The sequence below is a fragment of the Macrobrachium rosenbergii genome, chromosome 9, assembly GCF_040412425.1.
Source record: "Macrobrachium rosenbergii isolate ZJJX-2024 chromosome 9, ASM4041242v1, whole genome shotgun sequence".
Classification (NCBI taxonomy): Eukaryota; Metazoa; Arthropoda; class Malacostraca; order Decapoda; family Palaemonidae; genus Macrobrachium; species Macrobrachium rosenbergii.
Genome location: NC_089749.1, coordinates 20,570,974 through 20,594,867, shown reverse-complemented (window position 1 = coordinate 20,594,867; position 23,894 = coordinate 20,570,974). Strand labels below are relative to the sequence as shown.

The following is a 23,894-nucleotide window of genomic DNA, read 5'->3' as shown; positions in this document are numbered from 1 at the left end:
GGTAAGTTTTTTTTTTCTTTTAACCACACTGACGAACTTCAATGTGTTTCTTCTTTCCATATCTTTACTATCAATTCCGTTACATCTCGCTGAATGACCTCTCAGGTCCCAGCGCCTTCCATATTCCCCTCATTACCGTAGGCAATAATTTACGGACAGGTAGTCACTTGTATAATGTATATGCACAAATACAAGTATACTATATATATATATATATATATATATATATATATATATATATATATATATATATATATATATATATATATATTATATATATATATATATATATATATATATATATATATATATATATAATATATATATATATATATAATATATATATATGTTATATATATATGTTAGTATATATATATATATATATTTGTATATATATATATATTGTCTTTATTAATGTCTATTATAAACCAGGTAATGTACACTAAGGACAGTTAAATGCTTCTTGTCGGAACCCCTTTTTTACAGCATTAGTGTGTAAAAGGAATTTCCACTCTCGTCCATTATGACAACGCTGCGGTTCTCAGAACCCAGCGTCAACCTTTTGTAAGTGAGACGGAACTAACGAAAAAATGAAAATGAAAAATTTGACTGATTAAAGTCCCATATCCTAAAAGACTTGAATAGCAAAATTTATAAGAGAGGAGCGTTTGCCCGGGAGTCCCAACCGGAAGTCGGCTTGTGGGAAGAAAGAGGGAAACAGGTGGAGGAGGTGCTCTGGGAAATCCCAAGAATTCCCGCCAAAATTACCCTTACTGGAGTGGTTCCTTTTGTCAGGTTTTCTTTTTTCTTCTTTTATTCTTTGTTCTGATCCTGTTATTTTTATTTTTTGTTTTTTTTTGGCACGAATGAAATCCTGTTTTATAAATACTGATCTTCACATATGACGAAGGATAGGTTTTTTATTGCCATGTAAAAATATAGTGTAACATTACCAAGCATTCTGTTTCTCTCTCATTATTTTCGTCGTGCAGGTAAATACGTAACAATTCTTACCACATGAGTTTTACTTAACCACGGAAATTCCACGAGGATAAGTATGAGAGGTGTATTTGTAAGCACTTACTTTTAATTGTGGTTTTTAACGCATATTAATAGAAACTCACAACCGTAGAAGCTAGATATATATATAATAATGTTTCTTGGGTGTTAAGAGGGGAGCGAAAAGTTAATGTCAATGTGTGATGGAGGACGGAGGGAAGAAGAAAAGTCAGTAGCTCTCTTATAGGGAAGTAGCTCCTCTCTGAGAACCCCAGTGACGTCTTTTTTTTATTTTTTTTGTAAAGACAGATTTTCTCTCGTTGTTAAGCAATCCCCAGATCATGAATCTCTCTCTCTCTCTCTCTCTCTCTCTCTCTCTGTGTGTGTGTGTGTGTGTGTGTGTGTGTGTGTGTGTGTGTGTGTGTGTGTGTGTGTGTGTGTTAACACCGAGTGAAAAATATGTAAAAACAGTGGGAAAAAAAATTTTCCTACAGACTATTTTTAGGGAATTCCCGTTACCCAAGTCTTCATCTTCATCCAAGACGACAAGCAATTAAGTAGGCAACAGAATACGTAGTGAGGAGAATCGACTTGAAGTTTCTCATCTTCTGTCTACCAAATATCAGTAACTTTTCTTTATCCTGTTGTTTGTTTAGACAGTGCATCTGGATTTGTTGTTGTTCAAACTGTTCTTCCATTACAGCTGACTAACTCGTTCATGAGTCTGCAGCTTTTCTTTACTATCACCGACTAGTATTGTACTGTATATTGCTAGAAATTTATGCATTATGATGAAAGCAGGAATTCAGAACTTAAGAATGCATGGCTAATTTTCTGTGATTTATTTTATCATGTAGAAGTCCATTAACATTATCCTAAATTATAATTTTTTTTATGTAGGTTTTGTGTATACGAAAGTGGAATTATGAGTCGTAAGCAACGCCACTATTAAATTTAGTTTTAAGAAGAAGTTCAGAGAGCGCAAACGGAGAATGTTACAGACAGACAAATAGACATACCACTGTAAAGAATCAACTCATAATGGGTTTCTGTCTTAAGCACCCTCATGATAATGTAGCCTATATGGTACATTATATCTTGGGTATTCTATGTACATAGAAATATATGCTGTATAAATAACTGGGTTTACAATACACACAGTGTCATGGAAGTGTCTTTACCCAGAAGACAGTTCTCGGCCCAGCCCACAGGCCAAGATTCTTGACGTAAGGCTTATAATATACACCCCAATGATAAGCCGAGGTTATCTAGGATTTTTTGTGGGGGTGGGAAACGGGTTTAGGACTCTCTCTCTCTCTCTCTCTCTCTCTCTCTCTCTCTCTCTCTCTCTCTCTCTGAAGGTGTGATTTCGGCTTTGTAGCCCTCATCGGTCGCCATGTTTCATGGCTGTCATCCTTATTTACCGTATGAGACCGGAAGCAAAGCTTGCTCAGGTCTGTAACAATTTTCTTCCCTTTTCTTCCAAACTTTAGAATTCTATCCTTGCTCGAGTATTCCCCGTTGTGTGTGTGTGTATGTGTGTGTTTTATGTGCTTCAAAAGAAGGGTCTAATGCTTCCTTAAGCTGTCAAGTTATACTTTTTTTTTTTTACCATTCCTCTTCTTTTCCCCCCTTTCCTTCAGGATTGGAATAAATGACGGCATTAAGATGTCCCTACCTTCGGCTTAAAAAAAAAAAAAAAAAAACGCGCTCACACCCTAAAGTATAGATGTCCTTAGTAAATCTTACTGCTACCAAATTTGAATATAATTATCAACTTTGCCTTTACTGATTTCTTTCTATTTTTCTATTGCTTATAAAATAAAATTCTTGTAGGCATTTAAAGAAGTCTAGTAAGATTCGCTGTGTTCCTGTGTTTTTATCCCCAAATCTTGGATTAGGCGAATATTTCATCTCAAAAACTTCTTTCATTTTACAAGCGACTATGCTTACTCGCATGAACTGTGCCCGTATTAAAACTACCGATGTTATAGCCGTACAGTGACACGAGGATGTTGCGAAGCAAAGCTAGGTAGTGCTAAGAATTTATTCGGTATGCATGCCGCTTGCTTACCAACTTCAGGTGAATTCCAATGGTCTTATGCTATGCTGGAAGCAACTGCCTCTTGTTTAAGCCCACACTATACTCATATACATTGTTTTTTTTATTTCGTTGGATTGTTTAAGCCCACACTATACTCATATACATTGTTTTTTTTTATTTCGTTGGTAAGGATTCCGATTCAAGAAGATATTGATAGACCTATTGTTGATTTAGTCTCGTTTGCTGGTATCTGGCCTCTCGCTTTGCGGACTCGCTTGGTTTTGAAGCAAAATGGGAAAAAATAGATATGTTCAAATCGCTTGATCAAGTTAGCTAATGAGCATGAATTAAGAAAATGCTACTCGCTGCGTTTGTAAAGAAAGAGTAAAAATAGATCTGACCCTTTTATGTACACAAGGAAATGAAAACACTTCGACTTTTTTTGTGAACAAATACTTTCAACGTGTCGATTCATATTTTAAGCATACACACGTCTTTCAATTACTTTTGCAGATAAAGTAAGAGACAAACTAAAGTTCCCTCGTCCTCTGAACCGTCACAAGAAACGATATGGAACCAGAAATGGCATAAAAATCTGGTAAAGAAATATTGCAAATGATAAGTAACTTGTAAGAATATGTGCCATAATTGTAGGCGCAGTTGCCTTGCTTTTAGGATCGGTCTAGCAAAAAAACTTCAGCCATATTCCCTTTCGGGTTTTGAAAGTCTGATCCTTCCTTTGTATTCCCTTAATCGTTTTTCCTTTTAAATGGTGAATTTGCCTCAATTCAGTGTGATAGATTCATTAACATTCATTCCTTGCCCCTCTCGGTTTCCGCATCTTCAGAAATTGCCAATATTTAGATTCTGTTCTGTACGTAGTGTCAGGCATCACCTTCAATCTTCTAATTAGAATTAGTTCGAATCTTAACAGTGAAGGAGAATTTGTTCATATATTTCTTCGTGGATTTGAAAGCTTTTATTGGAAATCTATCTAAAAATACTAGATAATATAGAAGGTAATTGTTCATTGAGTCCACAAGAAAACGTGACCAAAAATTCCTCGAAATCTATGTTGTCATCTATGGATACTCTTTCTAACCGTAGATTTTCAGTTATCCAGTTTTTTCTTTTGTTGTGGACGCTGGCATTTCCGTTACGTCTTGCAACCGTGAAAAAAAAAAAACAGGAAAGAAATCGAAAATTAATAGAAACCGTGGAGAGGGAATCCCGTCTTTGTTATTACCAACAGCTACAACTCGCCTTCGATTTCGTGAAGATGATGGACGGGGGCCGGGGGTTGCATGGTAGGGGTTAGGACTAGGGAAGCCTTAGCTTACTGAGAAGCTGAAGGTGAAAAACCTTCCAGTCAGAGTTGCCATTGATTGGAACTTCTCACTTGATTAGGTTGCTTTTAGTATTAAAATACTGAAGATATAAATTTATAACACTTTGTAACTCAGATAAAAATCCTTTTCTTACCTATAATCATCTAATCCCCGACACATACTCATATCTGCTTGGAAGACTTTCTAGATTAAAAGAACGTTGGGCAACTCAACCGTTATCTACAGACTCTGGAAACGCATTATGGCATAGTATTCCCATAACAACATAAAAACAAAGGAATTGTTTAGAAATAACATATGTTGACTAAGTTGCTTACAGCTCAACCGACCGGCAAAGGAATAACCAGGTTAAATTACGTTGCAAGAAGACACGTCATCGGCAGTTAGGATTTTCTGAGGGAAAGAAAGATGGGGAGAGGGGAGGGAGTTTGTGGGTATCAGGGATGGAGTGCATCTGGGCCGGGGGTGAATATCGACGATTCCCGGGAGAGGTGGGGTGAGGTGGGTGGGAGTAGCCAGTCTCTGGGATTAGATAAAATGGGTCTGGAACTCGAAAAGAACCAGCAAAGACCTCTGGAAGCTCAACGAAGAAGGTAAGGTAGCTGAGGCTGTACCGTAGTTCATTGGAGACATTGTCGTTGTATTATTTCATTAGAGACTAAAATAGAATCGTGTGAAAATTAACAATGTTAATTGTTTTCATATTTACCAATAAATTTTAAATTTATTATTTATGAAATTGTGATGCTGTTAGGACAATAGTGTCATCACTGACAAAATAACTCGAGTAAACATAACAAAAGAATGTTCATGTATTAGAAATGGAGAGCAAGAAGAAATATAAAAGTAAATTAATTAACTAATTACGTCTGTGTCTAATGCCAAGCAAAGTCTGAGAGCTCCATAATCATAGTCATCACCTAGAGGTGGTTGTGTAAAATGCGTACAAAGGGGAGAAATGTACTGGCAGATGTGAGGAATAGTTTGTGTTTTTCTTTTTCTTCTTCTCTAATGCCACGAAGTCGTAATGAGAGTAGCAAACCGCATAAGAACTCGCGTTCATGATCATCCTGTACAGCAGAAGCAACTCGTACAATCTTGGCTCAAAAACACACACACACAAACACACTGGGAAATACCAACTCGTCTATCTGTGTGGGTGTGTGTATGTGAGACTTCGTGACTTTATAAAAAAAAAATGTATAACAAGTCCTAATATGACTGAAAACTGGTTTGTTTGACCTTCAAACTTTTTCGGTTATCCGGGTGAAATAGGAAGAAAGAGATAAAAGTTGCGCCTGCGTGCGTGGCTGTGGAATGCGCGTTGATTTACGAACCAGTTCTGGTTTTGACATAAAAAGTGGCTGAAGGAATAACAAGAAGGGGCTAAGTTAGTAACGAAGAAAAAAATTAAATAAAAAAAGAGTTGTGAAGCTTGATACTCAGATCCTTCATTTATGAAGGTCCTTATCGTTCGTAGATTTAACTAACAAATGCAGAAAATCTGGTTTTACCTCATTTAATGTTCATCAATATTCTGCTCCTTTTCTTCCTGCGATTCGTTATTTTTTTTTCCTTAAACAAGGGAATTCATTATGAATATACAACAGCATAACTCAGAAAAACTAAAGCCAAGTGAAAATCACTATCTTAACACCATCAAGAAGGCTATTCCAAAACGTTACATCGGAAGGAATGAAAGACATCTAATCTACTTTTGGGCAGGGCGACGTCGTGTCTTCTCAACATTTTATGGAAACTGAAGCAGCACTCATTACTCATTAGTCGGTAGCTACTGACCGCAGGAAGAGTAGTAGCGAGCCCGTTCTACCAGCCTAACAGACTACCAATAACCTCTCATCATTTATATTTCAGATGAAGGCGGTTTTAGCAGTCTTGGTCATCGTGGCATCAGCCTACTCCCAGAGATATAGGCCGTATGGTTATGGTCAAGGTGGGGTAGGCAACGTCGGGGGAGGCTTTGGCAGCGGAGGGCCTATCATATTCCCCGACAGCAACGTAGTAGTGCGTCCTGGGAGACCTGGAACGCCCGGAGGAATTCCTGGTGGTTTTGGAAGACCCGTAGGAGCCGGTGGTGGTTTTGGAACCGGAGGAGTCGCCGGTGGGTTTGGGACACCCGGAGGAGTTGGTGCCCCTGTGGCAAGCGGTGCATGCAACAGACAAACTCTGGTGAGTAACATTTAACAGACAGAATGACTAGCCACATAAATTCTTGGAAGCAAAACATAGTACTGCAGAAATATTTTATTCTTTTGCAACTGGTCTAATGTTTATAAAAATAACGGATTATGTGACTACACCCTCTGTTGTCACTGTGAGCACGAAGATATTTTGTTTTCGTCTATTTTGGTAGCGGCAATACTAACAGAATGATAAACAAGAGACTTGCTAGCTAACATGTTCAAAAACATGTCGCAGATCCACGCCACACGCCCAGGCAGCGAATACCACTTCTCATGGTGCTTCGACGGCAACCAGAAATACGAATGGCAGCAGGCTATCGACTACTGCTCCGCTCTTGGGCCTGGATGGCAAGGCATCAGCATTGAAGACCTCGGTGAAAACGAGTTCGTGAAACAGACCATCTTGGCACGTGAGTATCTCTGCAGAGAATGATGACACTTCTCTGTCAAGTGAAGGTCTATTTCCGTATGGCAATTATTTTTTTTTTTAACTATTACCCCTAGCATATTTTATAGATAAGTACTTGCATGGACATTTTTCGTCAAAATTTTGTTATTTTGGTGACTGATTAAGATATCGTGACAACAGAAAAAATTATTAATCCTGTTTATAACAGAACTGTGCGCAAACAACTCATTGGAAACAAAATTTATGAAATTTATAAAATGTTATCAATAATTTCCCATTGGTTTTTAAAGAACATACGTAGTAGTTTTCTCTAGCTTTGTAGATTGTAACGTGTTAGGTACATTTCTTTACTGTATTTTCAAAATTTGATTGTTTCTGCTTGGTAAAATTTAAGAAGTCAAGCATCCCACCTTACTATGCCCATGCCATTATGTATTCATTAGGGGTCTACTTTACGTCCGTAAATCATCACGCTAAACTATGTCCTAGTTATGACTATCCTCCTTATCTTCTTTTCCAGACAATCTTGAGTACATCTGGACCAGCGGCCAGAAAGTCGGATTGAACTGGATCTGGGCATCTAGAAGGCCCTTCGTTGGGCTCGAATGGTCCCACACTGGATTGTAAGTTTGTTGCTGAGAAGTAACCATTCTTTTTCGTATGAAATGAAACTGACATTCTAAGTTCTCGATGTTGGACTTCTTTAGCTTTTGTAGAGTAAATTACTGCTATTTTTATGTAGTCCATATTCTTGGTTTGGTTAAGTTTTTGAGCCAAAGCTGTCCTTACTTTCTCAACTCCCACTCCTTTAAGATATTGTTTTTGTTGCTGAATTAAAGGCTTTTTTGTTCCATAGTTTGTCAATTAGAAACTTCAAAAATTCATGGGTTGGGTCTATTATATACCAAGCACCACTAAATGCTTTTGGTAATGTATGATCCAGACGTGGCCTTTGCAAAAAGAAAGTTATTATAATCGTCCTTTCCCTTCCAAACAGCACTGGCGTTCCACAGCCAGACAACCAAGAAGATAACGCCGAGAATTGCTTGGCTCTCCTCAACAACTTCTACAACGATGGAGTTAAATGGCACGACATCGCCTGCCACCATCTGAAGCCCATCATCTGCGAGAAAGTCGGTGCTGCATTTGGATAAGGAAACCTACACAAATAAATAAATCAGTATTAACTTCATCTGATCATTTTCAAAAACTCATTTGAGATGGCATTCAGTAAATCATACGAATATCACATATATTTTTAAGTGATCAACAAATGTTCGCTTCCATTTAAATTCGAGCTCTTCGAAACGCATGCGCCCACAATCTGTGAAGCTTCTTTTTACAAATTGGAAAGAGGAATGTTGTGCTGTGATGTACCCCGTAAAGATACCAATATTTATTATACATTGATTTACATGTATTCTTTCTCTGAATACTCACATTGTGATGAATAGGAATTGTTTTAATAAAGGGGACAATTCCCACTTTATTTACAACAAAAGTTCCAATATTATTTCATAAATAAAGACTTGCTAAAGGTGTAAGGAAGTATCCCGAAAAGTATACTGTATTTTTATGACCTTTAAAAAGCAAAGCAGTGTTACAATCACTGAACTGCAGTTATAGGTATGAGGTAAGGCTGTGAGGGTGTTAAATATACAACGAAAATCCCATTAACGTCGTTTGTAATGCAATTAGCGTATATCTTCTGGAACCAGGTGAAGTTTTAACCTTTAAAAAGGTAGTTACTTGGTTGTTGAACAGAATTATCTTTTTTCGTGTTTTCTTTGACAAAATGTTCCCAGCCGGTACTGTAAAGGCTAGGCTAATATATTCGTACGTTAATAAATCTAGGTATTTAATACTCAACAAAATAACGTAAAAGTCAATATCCCAATAAATATTTACCTCGCTGCAGTGCAGACAAATAGGACAGACCACCCCCAGTCAACGACCATTGTTTACTTTCCCATCATTGCTCACGTAGACGTCGCTGGCAAATAGGCCAGGAAATGACCCATTTTCAGAGAAGTTCAAACTTCAGTGACGTGTAGACTCCACCCTTGACAACAAGGTTAAGTAAAGCCTTTTGTCCTTAGCTGGTTAATAGGAGGAATTTGTTTATGTCGTGACCACGGTCTAGACCAGTGGCTCTCAACCAGGGGAATTCGCCCCTAGGCGGGGATTTCAGAGTTTCGGGGCGAGGGAAATGTGACCACAGATTGGCAGTGTGCATCAGTCTGCATTATTGAGAGGTTACGTTAGGTTTTCTTTCCGCTAGCTTGTGTGTTTGTGTTAGTGTTTTGTTGCATATTATTTGGAATGCACCTTTTGAGGCAGACAATCTCGAAAAGGGCGGGGGGTGACATTCTGGCATATGGTGAAAGGGTGCGTGAGCCAAAAAAGGTTGGGAACCACTTGTCTAGATGTGGCAAAGATGTTCAGGGACCTCGCTATTCCCATAACGTAATTGGCAAACGAGTGTCCACTCATTCTGTAGCCTTGTTGTTAACGAAATTATTATTGTAAATTAGTTTGACGAATTCCTTAGGACTCACCATAGGGATTTGTCCTATTGGAGAGTGAGAACTGCAGCAACTTAAAGTTAAAGAAGTTGGATTCTTAAATAGATAGAAAACCTTATATATTCTTTTTTATCATAACGGAAGAAAAAAGAATAGGACATCATTTGAATGAAACAATCGTTAGGTTTCAGATTATGGCCTTATCGACATTGTTATTTTGGTGTATACATTTTATGTGTGTGAATTACGAATCGTTTGGTAATGAACTGAGCCGTTTTCAGAATCATCACCACACTTGGCGGAATAGCTTCATGGAAGCTTATTGTAAACTTGAAATTAACACCCACTTGCTTTTACCACAGGTGACAGCAGTTGAAAAGTGGACAGCTGAAGTAGAACTGGAATATAAGCAAAGATAGTAATCATAATCTTAACTGCCTAGGTTTAACTGATTTAATACATCACCATTTGCCATGTCATTTCAAATGACAAACGACCCACTTCTCTAAGCTGGAACCTATATAGACGTCATTCAACACTACCTAAGAAAATAGTCACATCAAAATTGAGTATGCCCGGCATCTCAGCCTGTTAGTATTTTACACTTAATTTGAACCATAAGCTGTATCGTTAATTCTTACATGATTGAACTGACCACTTACTCCACACCCCTCTCTCAACCCTTTTCTTAAGTAAATGAGTCTATCTGATACAGAATTTTTAAAGATAATGGTGCTTGGAACACCATACGGTATATTACACTAATGTTTATAGTAAGTTATCATTGAATATATTCTGTTTTCAGTTTCTTTTTATAAAGGCCAATTAATGGTCTTATGGGGTTGCTCTAAGTGAAAGTTCACACACTTGAAATAAGTAGTAGTAGTAGTAGTACTAGCAAATGTATCGATAAGATGTAAAGAGTTCTTCCCTTCGAAAAATGGTTTAATTTGAACCTTTTCCTAATACGTTATTTAAATAATCTCTTGTGATAACGGAACAATAGTACTATGAGGCAGGGATGGCTTGAGGACCAAAAGACAATTTTGACCAATATTTTAACCAGTTGAACTACTGTAGATACAATATATCATTTAGGTAATGTTATATATACAAACCAAATCTTTTATGGTTATTTTTTATTTTTTATACAACAATATTTTTTCCCGAGAGTATTTTATAATGCAAAGAAAATAAAGATTATAGTTTGTTAATCTGTAAAAATAAACGGCCCTATTATGTGTTTGCGTGTGTGTCATATATATCGATTCTTAATTTCTTACATAAGCACATACACATCATAACACACACACACGTATATATATATATATATATATATATATATATATATATATATACTATACAGGTGTGTATTTAAACAACAAATACTGTCCATTTTTAACCAACTCAGCATCAACTTTGAGGGGGGGGCGGCGGCCGGTAACCGCCCACCCCAAACCCCTCACTCCACCAGCGGGGCCATCCCTGCTATGAGGATGTTCAGCTTCGCTGCTACTTAGTAGTAAACATAACGAATACATATAAAGAGCTCTTTCTTTCGAAAAATACTTTCGTTTGAACTGTTTTCTAACATCATTCTTTTTGGATCAAAATATTTAAGACTAGAAAATGCGTGTTATCTGTTGTGATGACCGAACGGTGGTAGCCTACTATACAAAAACAATGATGTTCAGTGCTGCTGGCACGTCAGATTCATCCTTATTCATTGCTTTCTCCCTCTCTGTTATACCTTTTAAAGTGTCCTTTCCTCTTGTCCGTTCAGTTATTCGGTATTTGCTGGGTACTCGGGGTTCCAAATGACAATGGGTTATACTAAAGTCTTTTCTATATATTGGGTTTTCCAAGTTTCGTATCCAAAAGCTGTGTAACGACCACAGTATATTTTTTCCCAATAAAAATATTCCATTTCCAATGACATTCCATCTGAAAATATATATTTTTTATTATTCTTTATCCCTTGTAGGGAGTAGTGCCGTGAGTGTACCCCACATGGCGCACTGTAGGCATTACTTAAGGTTCCTTGCAGTGTCCCTTCGGCCCCTAGTTGCAACCCCTTTCATTCATTTACCGTACCTCCGTTCATATTCCTTCTTCCATCTGATTTTCCACCTCTCCTAACAATTGTTTCATAGTGCAACTGCAAGGCTTTCCTCCTGTGACACCTTTCAAGCCTCCTTACTGTCTATTTGCTGAAGACCCGGTAGGTCCCAGTGCTTGGCCTTTTGGCCTAAATTCTATATTCCATTCCATTCCAATATTCCTGACGGTTGTAAACAACTATTTCTATAGTAAAACATATTTTGCATCCACCAACATAGCCTGGATTACCTTGAAAAGGTTTTTTCCTATTGTCTGTAACCTTAAAAATTTAATGTAGTTTATTTTTAGGAAGCATCACATAATTGCAGTTTTACTCCTTTTTCCATTTATTCATATACACGAAAATGACAGAGCACTAACAAACTCTTTTACTATGAGTCCAGATTAAGATACAAATGAAGAATTAACTGACATTGCAATAAATGTATTCGTGTTCTTTGAATCTCATCCCAATATGGTAGTCATAGTGACATTCAAGAGCGCTCTTGCCGTTTTAATGTAAATGTCTATGATTTTGTCCTACAAGCCTACAATAAAATGTTTGTTAATGTTTTATAGAATAAAGTTATGTTTAACGATGTATTATTTAGAAACAAAGGTAAAATTCTATTAAAACTGTGCTATAAATAGATATAACTGAAAATAAGAGATTGCTACCATGCAATGACAGTTTTAGGCTCGTAGTCCTTCATTCCTTTCGGTGGAAGACGTAAACATGTCGTCGGGAAGAGGAAAGCGAGAGCCAGAAAATGGACGTTGCAACATTAATGTTGTGCAACTCGAAGGCCTGGTATGCTATATAATTGTGTATCTCTATACATTTAAGTAAATTACATGTGTATTTGGGTGGGAAAGGGCCAGCTCCTTTGTACTGACCACCATATTGAAACCTACCCCTGATCTTAGTTTCGATTGTGACAGAGCCTCATGATAATTCCGAGAGAATGCTTTTCTATGTTCCAGCCAGCGTTTTCCTCTTGAACTTTATTTCACACTGACCAGGGTGATATAGATCTCAGGGTTAGGGACCTCACACTGTTGTAAGTTACCTCCACGTTAATGTAGGAGAGTGGTGCCGGCATGCACCTGACAGGCTAGGCGAATGCCCAATTAACGGTGACCTTTAACTAAGAACAAGTAACCCTATGTTAGCCTATTCAGGCAAGACTGACGAGCACCCAACAGACGATTACTTAGGTGACGCATTCCAGCCTGACTAGGCCAACAGACTACGATGCAATGTCCTTTGGCACCTGGCCTGGCGTAGACCCTCCAAACCTAGAATGTGGTCCAACGTAGCTTAGCTTAGACCTATAAAATTTGGATGATGAAACCAGTTTGCCAACTAGTATGGGAATGGTTATTTCTAAGCAACAGCTTCGCAAGTACTATTACCTTGGAAGTCGATTTTTCCCATACTTTTAGTGGTAAATTTACAGTTTCGGTCAAATTCACATTTCCGATATAAAATTACATTTTCCTAAGCTTAAATAGTGTACTTTCAGGAATCTGACCTTTATTTTTACGCAAATAATTAGATTTAGAGATACATGGCGCCATGGGTACCGCTCTCAGCCGGGTGGTGCAAAAGCGTAAACGCTCTACGCGGCTTATGCACATTTTAAATGATTGTTGCAAGCTCGTATGTTCTGGCAAGCGGTAATATTGAGCTCGCGTGCTTGCCACAGGGGTTACAGGAACGAAATTTTACTAACGTCTAGTTACAGTTTCGGTGAAATTCACGGCGAAACTGCAATGTTACCCTTTTTGTTAACCACTTCACTTACCTTAAATAGATGGTAGTACTAAATGTTCACGAAGAAAGGTATTCACAACCTGTGGAGTTCCATGGTAATGTCCCTGGAAACGACCAATAGCCTCAAAGTAAGACAGAGAACACCCACTGCAGGCGTGCACGACGGAATCCATGGCAGTCAACTGGGCGCACTTTTGTAGAAAGCCGCTTATTCCAAAATCGCAGTTAATTGGATATTCTTGAAACAAAGCAACCAATCAGGTTTCAGCATTTGTACCCGTACTTATAATTCATAACGAAAACAAAAAGGCGATTAGGCATTTTTACCCACAATACATTGACAAAAAACAAAAACGCATCAGCAGAAAAACTGACATGGCAGCATAAACGCATCCTTGCGATAACAACAAGGCACAATATTCATCGGCAAATATCTCCGTAACTCTTAATTTGCGGAAGATGCGAGTAAGTATTTCGTATGAATCATGACAAAAATATATGATAGCAAGTAAAAAAATATTAGATATCCGAATTTGACCGAAACTGTAATAATACCCTTTTAGTATTGCTGATGGTGTTGTTTATTTTCGGTCAGTTATTGTTAACCTCATATCTCTATCCAACATGGTCAGGTGGGGAAAATCGTTGGGAGAAAGACTGGACTGACATATTGTTGTTATGGAATGGTTCTGCGCAGGCACAAGTCATTAGGGAGCCATATGTTCAAGAAGGAATTGGCCAAGGAAAGCTATTATAAAAGGAACTATACTAACCTAACTTACCCTGATGTAACCTAGCAGGCCGTGTTACTTAGCCCAGTGAAGGAAACTCAACTTTTTACCAAAAGCTTCCTTATAATACTGCGCATGCACGATAGCACTCCAGGATGGCCAGCATACTACTGCTGAGGTTAATTGCAGTCGACTGACAAAAAATAACGCTAAGTTCTTGATAAGCAACCAAAGTACTATAGGAAAAATCAGTTTCCAAAGAAATACCCGACGAAGAGCTATTGCTTAGTTCTACCTGGGAATGGTCAAAATTATGGTATTTATAAACTTATGGGTGGTGTAAATTGGCTATGTTTCAGCCTTTCAAGTATTATAGTCAGTTCTTATGCATTTTTCTTTTTTATCACAAATTTAGGCCAGGGTATGCCTACAGAGATAGCCTGATGGCAGGTGTCTAAATTATAACATGTTTATGTACTAGTGTATGTCACTGTCTACTGAACAATTATATCCTCCTGAGCAGATGCAGAGTAGGGAGACAGGGTTAGGCGTGAGAAATCTAATCTTTCCTAGAATGCTGTATCTTAACCTAACCAAACCTAACCTTCCTTACCTGAGTTAGGGTGCCATGCCCTGACCTGGCTGGGAGGCTTAACCTCCCCCACCCAGACCCCCTAAGTAATCTAACCTTTGATAGAGTGTCATGACCTGACTTAGCCAGAATTTACCCTTCTAACCTGACTTAGGGCCGGCCTTTGACCCCCCAAGTAACACTGAATATCAGATACAAATCAGCAGGACTAAATTACCAACGTTTAATCATGTCTCCCTACTTTGCTCATTACCCGACGCTTCAAATGCTCTTGAAAGCCAAGTAATGGTACAATACATTTATAGGAGCGGATGCAGAGTAGGGAGACGGTTAGCCGTGAGAAATCCAACTGTGAAAACAGGCCAAACCTAACCTTTCCTAGAATGCTCTCCCTTGACCTAACCAGAACTTGCTTTCTTAACCTGATAGGGTTTTGTGCTCATACCTAGCCAGCAGTTTCACCCCCTTAGGACCCCACCACACCTGGAACATTGAGTATCAGGAACAAATCAGTGGGACAAAATTTCCATTTGGACATGTGGTCTGGCACTGGCTACAACCTAACCAAAACAACCTTTTCAAGATTACCAATGCATACATCTGTTGGAAATATATAATTACCGAGATATTGATATAATGTTGAAATTTATACTTTTATACATAAGTTGCCATATTTATTCATGAATAATTCTTGGCGGTCTTTCTTGCTGTGTATTGCCACCTGTTTAGTATTGCTAATAGTTTCTCTGTATTTGCCTAATTACATATAACCATGTAGTTCCCCTTTCTTCATTGGAACAAAATTTACCATCATATCGTGGCTTAGCTTCAATTCTCAAAATTAACTTTAGTTTTTTAATGTATTGTTCATGTTCAGTGATCCAAAATATTAGAAAAAAAAGAAAGGTGTGTTGTTTACATTTTATTGAATCTTATTATGCAATCTGTTTGTCAGTGGAATGGTTATTGTCCAAATTGGCTTGTTACTGAAATCTAACCTAACCTTGTGTAGCCTGGGATGCAAGCTATTCTTAAGTTTCTGTTCCTTATATGGTATACTGAAGTTGTTGCCACAATACTTAACTTCAGACTGAAACCATAGCAATGAGTATCTTTGTCATAATTATGACATTACCCCAGGTCAGGCGAAATGTTGTGGCCTACATTAGGATTGGGTAAGGAACGATAGGATGTAGTCTTTCTAAAATTGTTATTTAATTCAATAGAGGGAACAGTCAGAAATGTGCATAGAACATAATAACTATTGGAAGCAAACATTTTTTTTTTTATAATTATACATTGTCAAGAAATTATCACCACAGAACTCAACTTCAGCTTAGCGTTTGACTGGTGGTACACTGTACAAGTAGGTAGGAAGTCTGCTATACAGTCATCTGTAAGATATGGATGTATATGTAATTTTTTATTTTAACAGGAATTAACAAGTTGAGTTTTAGTTAATGTTTTGTATTTCTGTGGTTTCAGTTGTATTGTTTATTTAATACGGTCTTATTTTTGATTTACAGGCTTTGATGAAAATCATCAAACACTGCCATGAAGAAGGGGCAGGTAATACTGAGGTAGCACAGGGAGTCTTGTTAGGGCTGGTAGTTGAAGACCGTTTGGAAATCACCAATTGTTTCCCTTTCCCTCGACATGCAGATGATGTGGATGAAGGTACTGTAAAATGTTTTTAAAATATTTTGTTTTTCCTGTATTCTTGCGAAGGTACAAGGCATTGCTTTGCTGGAATTGATTTATCATACGTTGGGCTGTAGCACATTTAAAGCACCTATAATTTGTGGAGAGGAGTATCCTTCAACAGGTTCTGAAATGCTTGGAGCAAGTTCCATGCCTCAAAATTATTGGTGTGCTATTCTTGCCCACTGTAGCAAGGTCCCTGGTATTTCTGTGATTTTTCATGTGTGGTTGCCCCTAATGCTTGTTTTGTTTAGTTTGTGAAGTAGCACCTCAATTTAACAGATACTGGGGTCTGGCTTTATGATATGTAACAAGAGACCTTATGTTATAGCAAGCCCTTGAATATTTTCTAGATAATTTATAGCTAACAGAAATTTCATAGTTCCTAACCTAAACTGTCCTGTGCTTTACACTTAACATTCAGTTAAAGATTTATTTAAAAATGTGTCAGATCTAAAATGGTACCATGCCAAAAAATAATAAAAAATATAGCTAAGTGCAAAAGTCTTTAGGTTGAGGTGTTACTCTATAGTATTTGGGAGGAGTTATGCAAGTTGTGTGTTTTGATAATTACTGGTACAGTATTTCTCTCATGAAATCTTTTGCTCTTACTCATATAGTTTTGCAGTGTTGTGCAGTTTGATCAGATCTTTGTAAAGCACATACTCTGACATGGTCTTGGCCATTCACAAATGGCAGTTTATAAAGTATGGCAGTTTATAAAGTAGTTTAACCAGATGAAGTAAAAATCTTGACTCTCATGCAACTCGTCCTTATTTGTTCTGTAACGAATTAGCCAAGAAACTGAATTAGGTTTTGATGGCTAAAGTGTTATTTTGGTGGCTCGGGTACCCATTACCACTCACACTGTGGTATCCCTCCCAATCTGCACCATTGTCATGCATCATCTCATTCCATTTTTTTTTTTTTTTTCTACTGTTTCTTCCAATATTTCCATATCTGATTTACTGTATATTGTTGTTTCAAGTTTTAATTGATATTGTTACCCTATCATATTTGAAATAGTGAAAAGTGCCCCTTGTAGCTAATTCTTGCTGATGTTTTCAGTGTGCCAGCACAATTTTCTGTAAAAGAAAGCTTCAGACGTATTTTTTATAGCTAATTTGTTGAAGCTTCACTTTACACACACACAAGGTGAAGATGATAACCAAACGCTCAGCTGTCCTCGTTTTATCGGGGATTGGGAATAAGTTTATGAAATCCACAGATGAGTTGGTTTCACTGCAAAAATAGTGAATTATTATTTTGAATTCAGCAGTAACGATAATAGGGTCGTCTTCCTCCTCGTGGCATCAAGTTCTGTTATTCCTAGAGCCATACAACCATGAAACCCATCAGTGGATTCTTGGAGCACTTTCTGTTTCCATGAAAGTAAAGATAACTAAAAAATCTGAAGAGGGAGAGGGACAGGCATGTTGATATGACTTTATTAAGTTGCTGATGTTTCTGGACCACAAGTCCCATTTTCAAGACTAAAAAGACAGACAAATTTACAATCATTAAAATGACTGGGACAAGAACGAAAATTAAAAATTACAATTGTTATAAAACGATTAAAAACAAGCATTGAAATACAGAACAGAAGGCACACCTTTATTTCAAGAAGAAAGGCAGTCAAGTGACAACAAAGGGCAACTTGGGGTTCCAGGAACACTCACGATAGGCATAGAGGCGTGGCAGAGGATTGGGAGTTTAACTGCAGAACAATCTGTTTAATAAATAATGATTCTAGAACCGTTAGAAGTTGGTCATTCGAGGCTCTACCCAATAACTAAAAAATTATTTGATGCAGTTAGTTAATGGAATTTCTTCTAGACAATATGCTTTTATCTAATCTGAACTTTTATGAATAGAAGAAGCAACCTACTGTACGCAATGCTTCGTAGCCATTATTAAAAGTTGCATTTTGACCAGCCTTTGATGTTGCTCAGTGGTCAGATTAAACCAGTGTACAGTAGTTCATAATAATATTAATCCATTCATGCTTACAGATGTAATCTGCTTTATTTTTCATTTTGATTATAAGGCATAATGTAAATTGTGCTGTGCAGGGTGCATTACCTATTAAGTTTCCATTGTTTGCTCTCCTTTCACAGAGGACTACCAGCTGGAGATGATGCGTCATCTAAGAAAGGTTAATGTGGACCATCTTAGTGTTGGATGGTACCAGAGTACACAACTTGGAAATTTCATTACCACTCAGTTATTGGATTCACAGTTTTCCTACCAAACCAGTATAGAAGAATCCGTAGTTTTAATTTATGGTGAGTTTTTACCATCATTGAGAAGTACGCTTGCTTTAAATCATTAACATATTGCAAGGCACCAGTAAGATATACTTACTGTGATTAACATTTTCAAGATAAATATAGTTATTAGTGTTGTGTGGAAACGATAACTCACTTGTCGTTATGGGTTGGGGAATTAGAGATTGGTAGATGTTGGACAGTTGTACTGTATAGAAACCCTCAATTCTCATGGTTTTTGTTTTGTCAAGTTTTCTATGAAATATGCTTTAGCATTTTAAGTTTATGCTAAATTTTCTTTTCTTGCATACTTGTGTTTGAAGCAAATGCTTCATTGTTGCAGAAAATTATATTTATGTGATTGTTGGCAGTGTTAATTTTGTTTCACTTGCAGATCCAATCAAGACTGCTCGAGGATTCTTATCCATCAAAGCTTATCGCCTTACACCAGAGGCTATCAATACTGTACAGGAGCGTGACTATACTCCTGAAGCCTTGAAGAAGATGCACTTGGGATATGAGACTTTATTCCAAGAGATCCGGCTAGTGATAAAAAATTCTCATCTTGTTAATACACTGATGTGTGAACTGTATGAGGTAAAACTATTCTTTTGAGCACCTAACCTTTGTTAGTGCACATCACTAATCCCATTTTCCACTGGAGAGGGAAGAGGAAATGTTTAAGAATATATAGATTACATTTATTGTTGTTGCTTGACACAGACTTGAGTTTCTTAATAACTGGGTGGGAAGAAAGACAATCAGAAACATTGTGCATGCATGCAGTCCATTAAAGTGTCATATAAGTATAAATATATATATACATATATATATATATATATATATATATATATATATATATATATATATATATATGTAATTAACTTTTCATTGTTTTTTTATCACTTTAAATTTTATTTACGTCAGATGATGCCGAGTAGTGAAGGTATGCAGTTCCTTGATCTTGGTACCATGTCAACACTAGATCGTCAACTAAGGTGTTTGATGGAATATGTAGACGACTTAAGTCAGGAAGCTAACAAGTTCAATAACTTCCAGCGTCAGAATGCAAAACAGTTACAAGACAAACATAAATTCATGCAAAAAAGGGTAAGAATGTTAAGTACATCTGTTTCGAAGTCATTTTGTCAGGATTTTAACCATTTTTAATTCTCTGAAGGGTAGTTAAATAAGATGTAACAATTTATTTTCCATTTTTCAGCTGCTTAGCCTCTTATTCTTTGTGAAATGTAATTGATGATACAAGGCAGTTAAACAGCTAAAGCAAATATCTACCAGTATGCGAAGAACTTCTAATTACAGTATTACTCTTATTCAGAAGGCTCATCCTGAGCCTGTATCCCCCTCATGCATGACATGTATTGACTTCTGTTTTGCCTTACCTCTCAGGCTCACAGAATACTTGTCATTCAGTTTTAATACTTATGCTGTCTTGTCTACGTGTAAGACTTCCAACTTAATTTAGTCCTCTTTTTTTTACACCAGATATTTTTGCCACATTTGATTTTTACCTTTTTATTTTTAATAGAGAAACTCAAACAAATTAACAGTTCTTTTAATTACATTCAGAACATGCACAAAATTTTCGTAGAGTTCTTTTAATATTACAGTATCAACTACCATTCCTTGCCTTTTGCAGAGCTCACTTTTGTTTGAATTTCTCCATACTTGGATATTCCTCTCCTTTTACCTTCATCCATGTGCATTCTCTATACTCTCATATTCCTTTCCGTTCACCATCATCCTTACCATCTATTCCAAAATATCTTGAAAGGGTCAACCACTTTTTCTTTTACCGCCCATATTAATCCAGTTACTGTTTTATTGTTGCTTTTCCCAAATTTTCTCTGCTCTTTCAAACACTTCCCAACTCTATGTCTTTGCCATTTCTCTCCATATTGCAACAGCATGGCATGTAATGCAATATACCTTTTCCTTCAGAGCAACCAGAAAGACTAAATACACCTTTGTTTGAGACCTACTTGTATTCCAAACTACTCATATCTAGAGATCAGTTTTCACCTCTTAAGAAATTACATTTTATCATGAGCTTTATTCAGTGTTTTCATGCTATACAGTATATTATCTTGAACTAACTCTCAGGTATTTCATATTGAACACATGATCCACATACGAATTGTCTTAACCATTGTACTGCTTTTATTAAGTTTCCTGTTGTGTGATTTGAGGCAGTGTTGTGCTTTTACAGTGAAAAAATTTTGCTCTCACCTTTGAGATCTTGTCTTTGTTCCTACAGGGATACAAACAGTATGCTTTTCATGTATGGAATATCCTTCCAGCATATGCACTGGACTGACCATGCACTGACTAAACAAGGGTAGTACCCTGGTGTGGATGGGGAGAGGGGTTGCCTATTCTCACCCATGTTCTTCAGGCTGCAACATATTTTTGGCACTTTTTTATATGCTGGCTGTTCCTTTGCATGGATGTTTGTGCTTTTTTTATGACTTATACATTCTTAGTGCACCTGCATGCTACTAGTGCCTTTTTGTGCTCAGAAATGCTAGTGTATTATGCATTTTTTCAGTGCTTTTGTGCTTGTTGGTCTTACTGGAGAGCAGACAGGACCGTCATTATGAAAGTCATGGTTGTTGACCTTCTATTAATTTTGTCACAGTTTGGCTTGAATGTGTTGAATGGCCTTCTCCACAATGGGAGCATTATGGGGAGAGGAGGAGGAAGCCTAAGAAGCATGCTTTATCTAGCTGTGAGTCTTCTCCCTGCTCCTGCTGGCTGCTTCAGCAGGATCCCAGTTAGTACCGAGTCCATAATCTATCTTGGGCACTGGAACAGGAATGTGGTGGGGAGCAGAGATTGTCAGTTCCTCATGTAACGGGAATCTCTCCCTCCGGCATGAAACAGCAGAGCTACAGACTTTGCAGGGTCATGCCTCTTCAAAACTTAACCCTTGGACCTAGAGTGACAGTTTCAAGGTCATTATGCTCTTTCATGGGGGAGCTTCATGATCTCAGGGAGTTGGCCTCTGCTTCAGCTTACCAGTAGTTTCTCTTTTGTCGAGAAGGGCCTATCTGTTTTGGCTATTGAAGAGTATTGGGCAGTGCTCACTCGAGTGGTCTGCCTACATGACATGGACTTGTTCGCCTCCCCAGGAATGGCTTAGGACCTGACATTGGTACTTCCAAGACTCAGGACAGCCCCTTACAAACTCCTCTTTGTATATCAGGTCCACAGTAATATTCAGTGGTGAATTGTTGATTTTATAAAAATGTTACAAATCAACAATAATTCACCACTGAACATTATTGTGGACCTGATATACAGCATATCCTGTTCTCAAACTCCTCTTTGTCATTGGACAGGAATTTTACCTTCAAAATGGTGTTCTAGCCCTTGCCTCAGCCAAGAGAGTCAAGGATTTGCATGGTTTGTCATACCTTGTCGGGCACTTGAGGGATGGTGGTGTCTCTCATTCGTTTTCATCCTAGAATTTGTGGCTGACAAAATTCCTTGGTTCCAGACCCAGTGGTAGAGTTTCTTGATTCCATCCTTCCAAACATTTGTCTGTGGAGAGCCAAATGAGATGTTGCTGTGCCTGGATTGGCCCAAAAATGTTACATGAGAAGGAAGAGCCTCATACCAAGGTGCAAATAAAAGTTGTGAGTAGGGGGGTGTTGCAAGGAGGAGGTATCCAAGAACATCATCTTGTGGCTGCAGGAGATAACCTCCAAAGCATGTGAGTCTCCTGATAGTACAGAGGACCCTCCAACCTGTCCACAAGCTCATGATATTAGAGCTGTTGGGTCTCTCTCTCTCTCTCTCTCTCTCTCTCTCTCTCTCTCTCTCTCTCTCTCTCTCTCTCTCTCTCTCTCTCTCTCTCTCTCTCTCTCTCTCTCTCTCTCCTTACTTAAGACCATCTCGGTCCAGCAACTAATGAGGGCAGCAACCTGATACCGTCAGACTACCTTCACCTCATTCTACTTGAGGGATGTTGCTCACAAGCCTCTCGCCACCTTTTTGCTGGGGCCTGTGGTGACAGCTTAGCAAGTAGTATAACTACCAGGAATTGTCTGATTGTGTGTAGTTCTGAGGGAAAAGGAGGCATGTGCACCAGCCCATTCTCCCTGCAAGCATACATGCTGAAGTAGTAAAGGTTGGACTCAAGTGAACACAGGTAGGTAGCATTGCGAGTTCATGTTCTACCAATCTAGAGTATGAGCCCTTGTCTCCCCTTCTGTAATAAGTGGGGTAGGCAAAGTAGGGCCTTTTACCCAAACATTTGTATCCGTGAAGGAACAGATGCCAATTTATTTAAGTAATTTGCATTTTTCATAATATACAAACTAGCCTTCCGTATTGGGGGAACCTACCTTATCCACTTCACTTCATTATTTCCCTTAGGTTTTGCATTCTGAATATTGACTGAAAGAACAAAAACCTGAGTAATGTTGGTTGGGTAAGAATGAGCATTCCCTCTCCCCCATCACCACCTTGGTACCACCCTCATTTAGTGAGTAGAGGGCCGGTCCAGTGAATGCGCAGGAAGGATACTGCATAGATGAAATAGATGAAAGGCTGTGTTTGTGTGGCCAGGCAAAATTTAAATTGCTTTAAAATTTGGCATTTGTAAAGAGATAAATACCTTTATCAGCAATTTTTTTGCCTACTCAGTAGTATGTAGCATCTCAGCACTACATCCAAAACACAATTCTACAGCAATTGGATTTACATTCACTTCTTTGCTTCATTCAGTAACCTCTTCCTTGACATCCACATTCAGTGACCCACCAGAATACTTGACATTTTTCCATAATTTACAGTAACAATGCAACCCAAAAGAATTTTAAGTTCTGTTTTATGTTTTTCAGGCTGCAGAAAATGCACAGCGTCAATCAAGGGGAGAACCACCTCTTCCAGATGAAGATATTAATAAACAATTCAAGCCCATCCCTCCCTTGCCTCGTTTGGATGCCATGATTACATCAGGACAGATTTCTAATTATTGCAAACAAATTTCTCAGTTCTGTTGTCAGTCTCTTGGTAAGCTGTATGTTGCTAAGGCTTTGCAACATGAAAAGAAATAATTACTGTATTAGAAACCATTTAATGTCTGGATAGATTTAGAAAACAAAGAACAGATAAAATCCAGCATACACTTTTTTTTACACTGGAAAATTAAAAGAATCCTCTATAGTA

At 37.8% G+C, this 23,894-nt stretch overlaps 2 protein-coding genes across 3 annotated transcripts; both read left to right on the top strand.

Annotated features, from left to right (window-relative positions):
- Positions 1-4,873: 4,873 nt before the first annotated feature.
- LOC136841536 (uncharacterized) lies at positions 4,874-8,568 on the top strand. Its single transcript, XM_067108505.1, has 5 exons — positions 4,874-4,985; positions 6,268-6,582; positions 6,832-7,006; positions 7,526-7,628; positions 8,003-8,568. The coding sequence occupies exons 2-5, from the start codon at positions 6,268-6,270 to the stop codon at positions 8,157-8,159; spliced, it is 750 nt and encodes a 249-aa protein (XP_066964606.1). The 5' UTR covers positions 4,874-4,985; the 3' UTR covers positions 8,160-8,568.
- Positions 8,569-8,966: 398 nt separating this feature from the next.
- Positions 8,967-23,894, top strand: eIF3h (eukaryotic translation initiation factor 3 subunit h). Of its 2 annotated transcripts, none has more exons than XM_067108504.1 (6): positions 8,967-9,079; positions 16,257-16,407; positions 18,549-18,716; positions 19,093-19,295; positions 19,626-19,808; positions 23,567-23,894. In XM_067108504.1, the coding sequence occupies exons 2-6, from the start codon at positions 16,263-16,265 to the stop codon at positions 23,780-23,782; spliced, it is 915 nt and encodes a 304-aa protein (XP_066964605.1). In that variant the 5' UTR covers positions 8,967-9,079; positions 16,257-16,262; the 3' UTR covers positions 23,783-23,894. The 2 variants fall into 2 exon arrangements, with proteins under 2 accessions (XP_066964605.1, XP_066964604.1); XM_067108503.1 differs by lacking the exon at positions 8,967-9,079 and adding an exon at positions 12,294-12,441.

Excerpts from the sequence above, each read along its gene's own strand:
- LOC136841536 (XM_067108505.1), top strand. The coding sequence starts at position 6,268 with ATGAAGGCGGTTTTAGCAGTCTTGGTCATCGTGGCATCAGCCTACTCC. Across the intron at positions 6,583-6,831 it reads CATGCAACAGACAAACTCTG|ATCCACGCCACACGCCCAGG; the intron begins GTGAGTAACATT and ends AACATGTCGCAG. Across the intron at positions 7,007-7,525 it reads GAAACAGACCATCTTGGCAC|ACAATCTTGAGTACATCTGG; the intron begins GTGAGTATCTCT and ends CTTCTTTTCCAG.
- eIF3h (XM_067108503.1), top strand. The coding sequence starts at position 12,367 with ATGTCGTCGGGAAGAGGAAAGCGAGAGCCAGAAAATGGACGTTGCAAC. Across the intron at positions 18,717-19,092 it reads ATCCGTAGTTTTAATTTATG|ATCCAATCAAGACTGCTCGA; the intron begins GTGAGTTTTTAC and ends TTTCACTTGCAG. Across the intron at positions 19,296-19,625 it reads TGATGTGTGAACTGTATGAG|ATGATGCCGAGTAGTGAAGG; the intron begins GTAAAACTATTC and ends TATTTACGTCAG.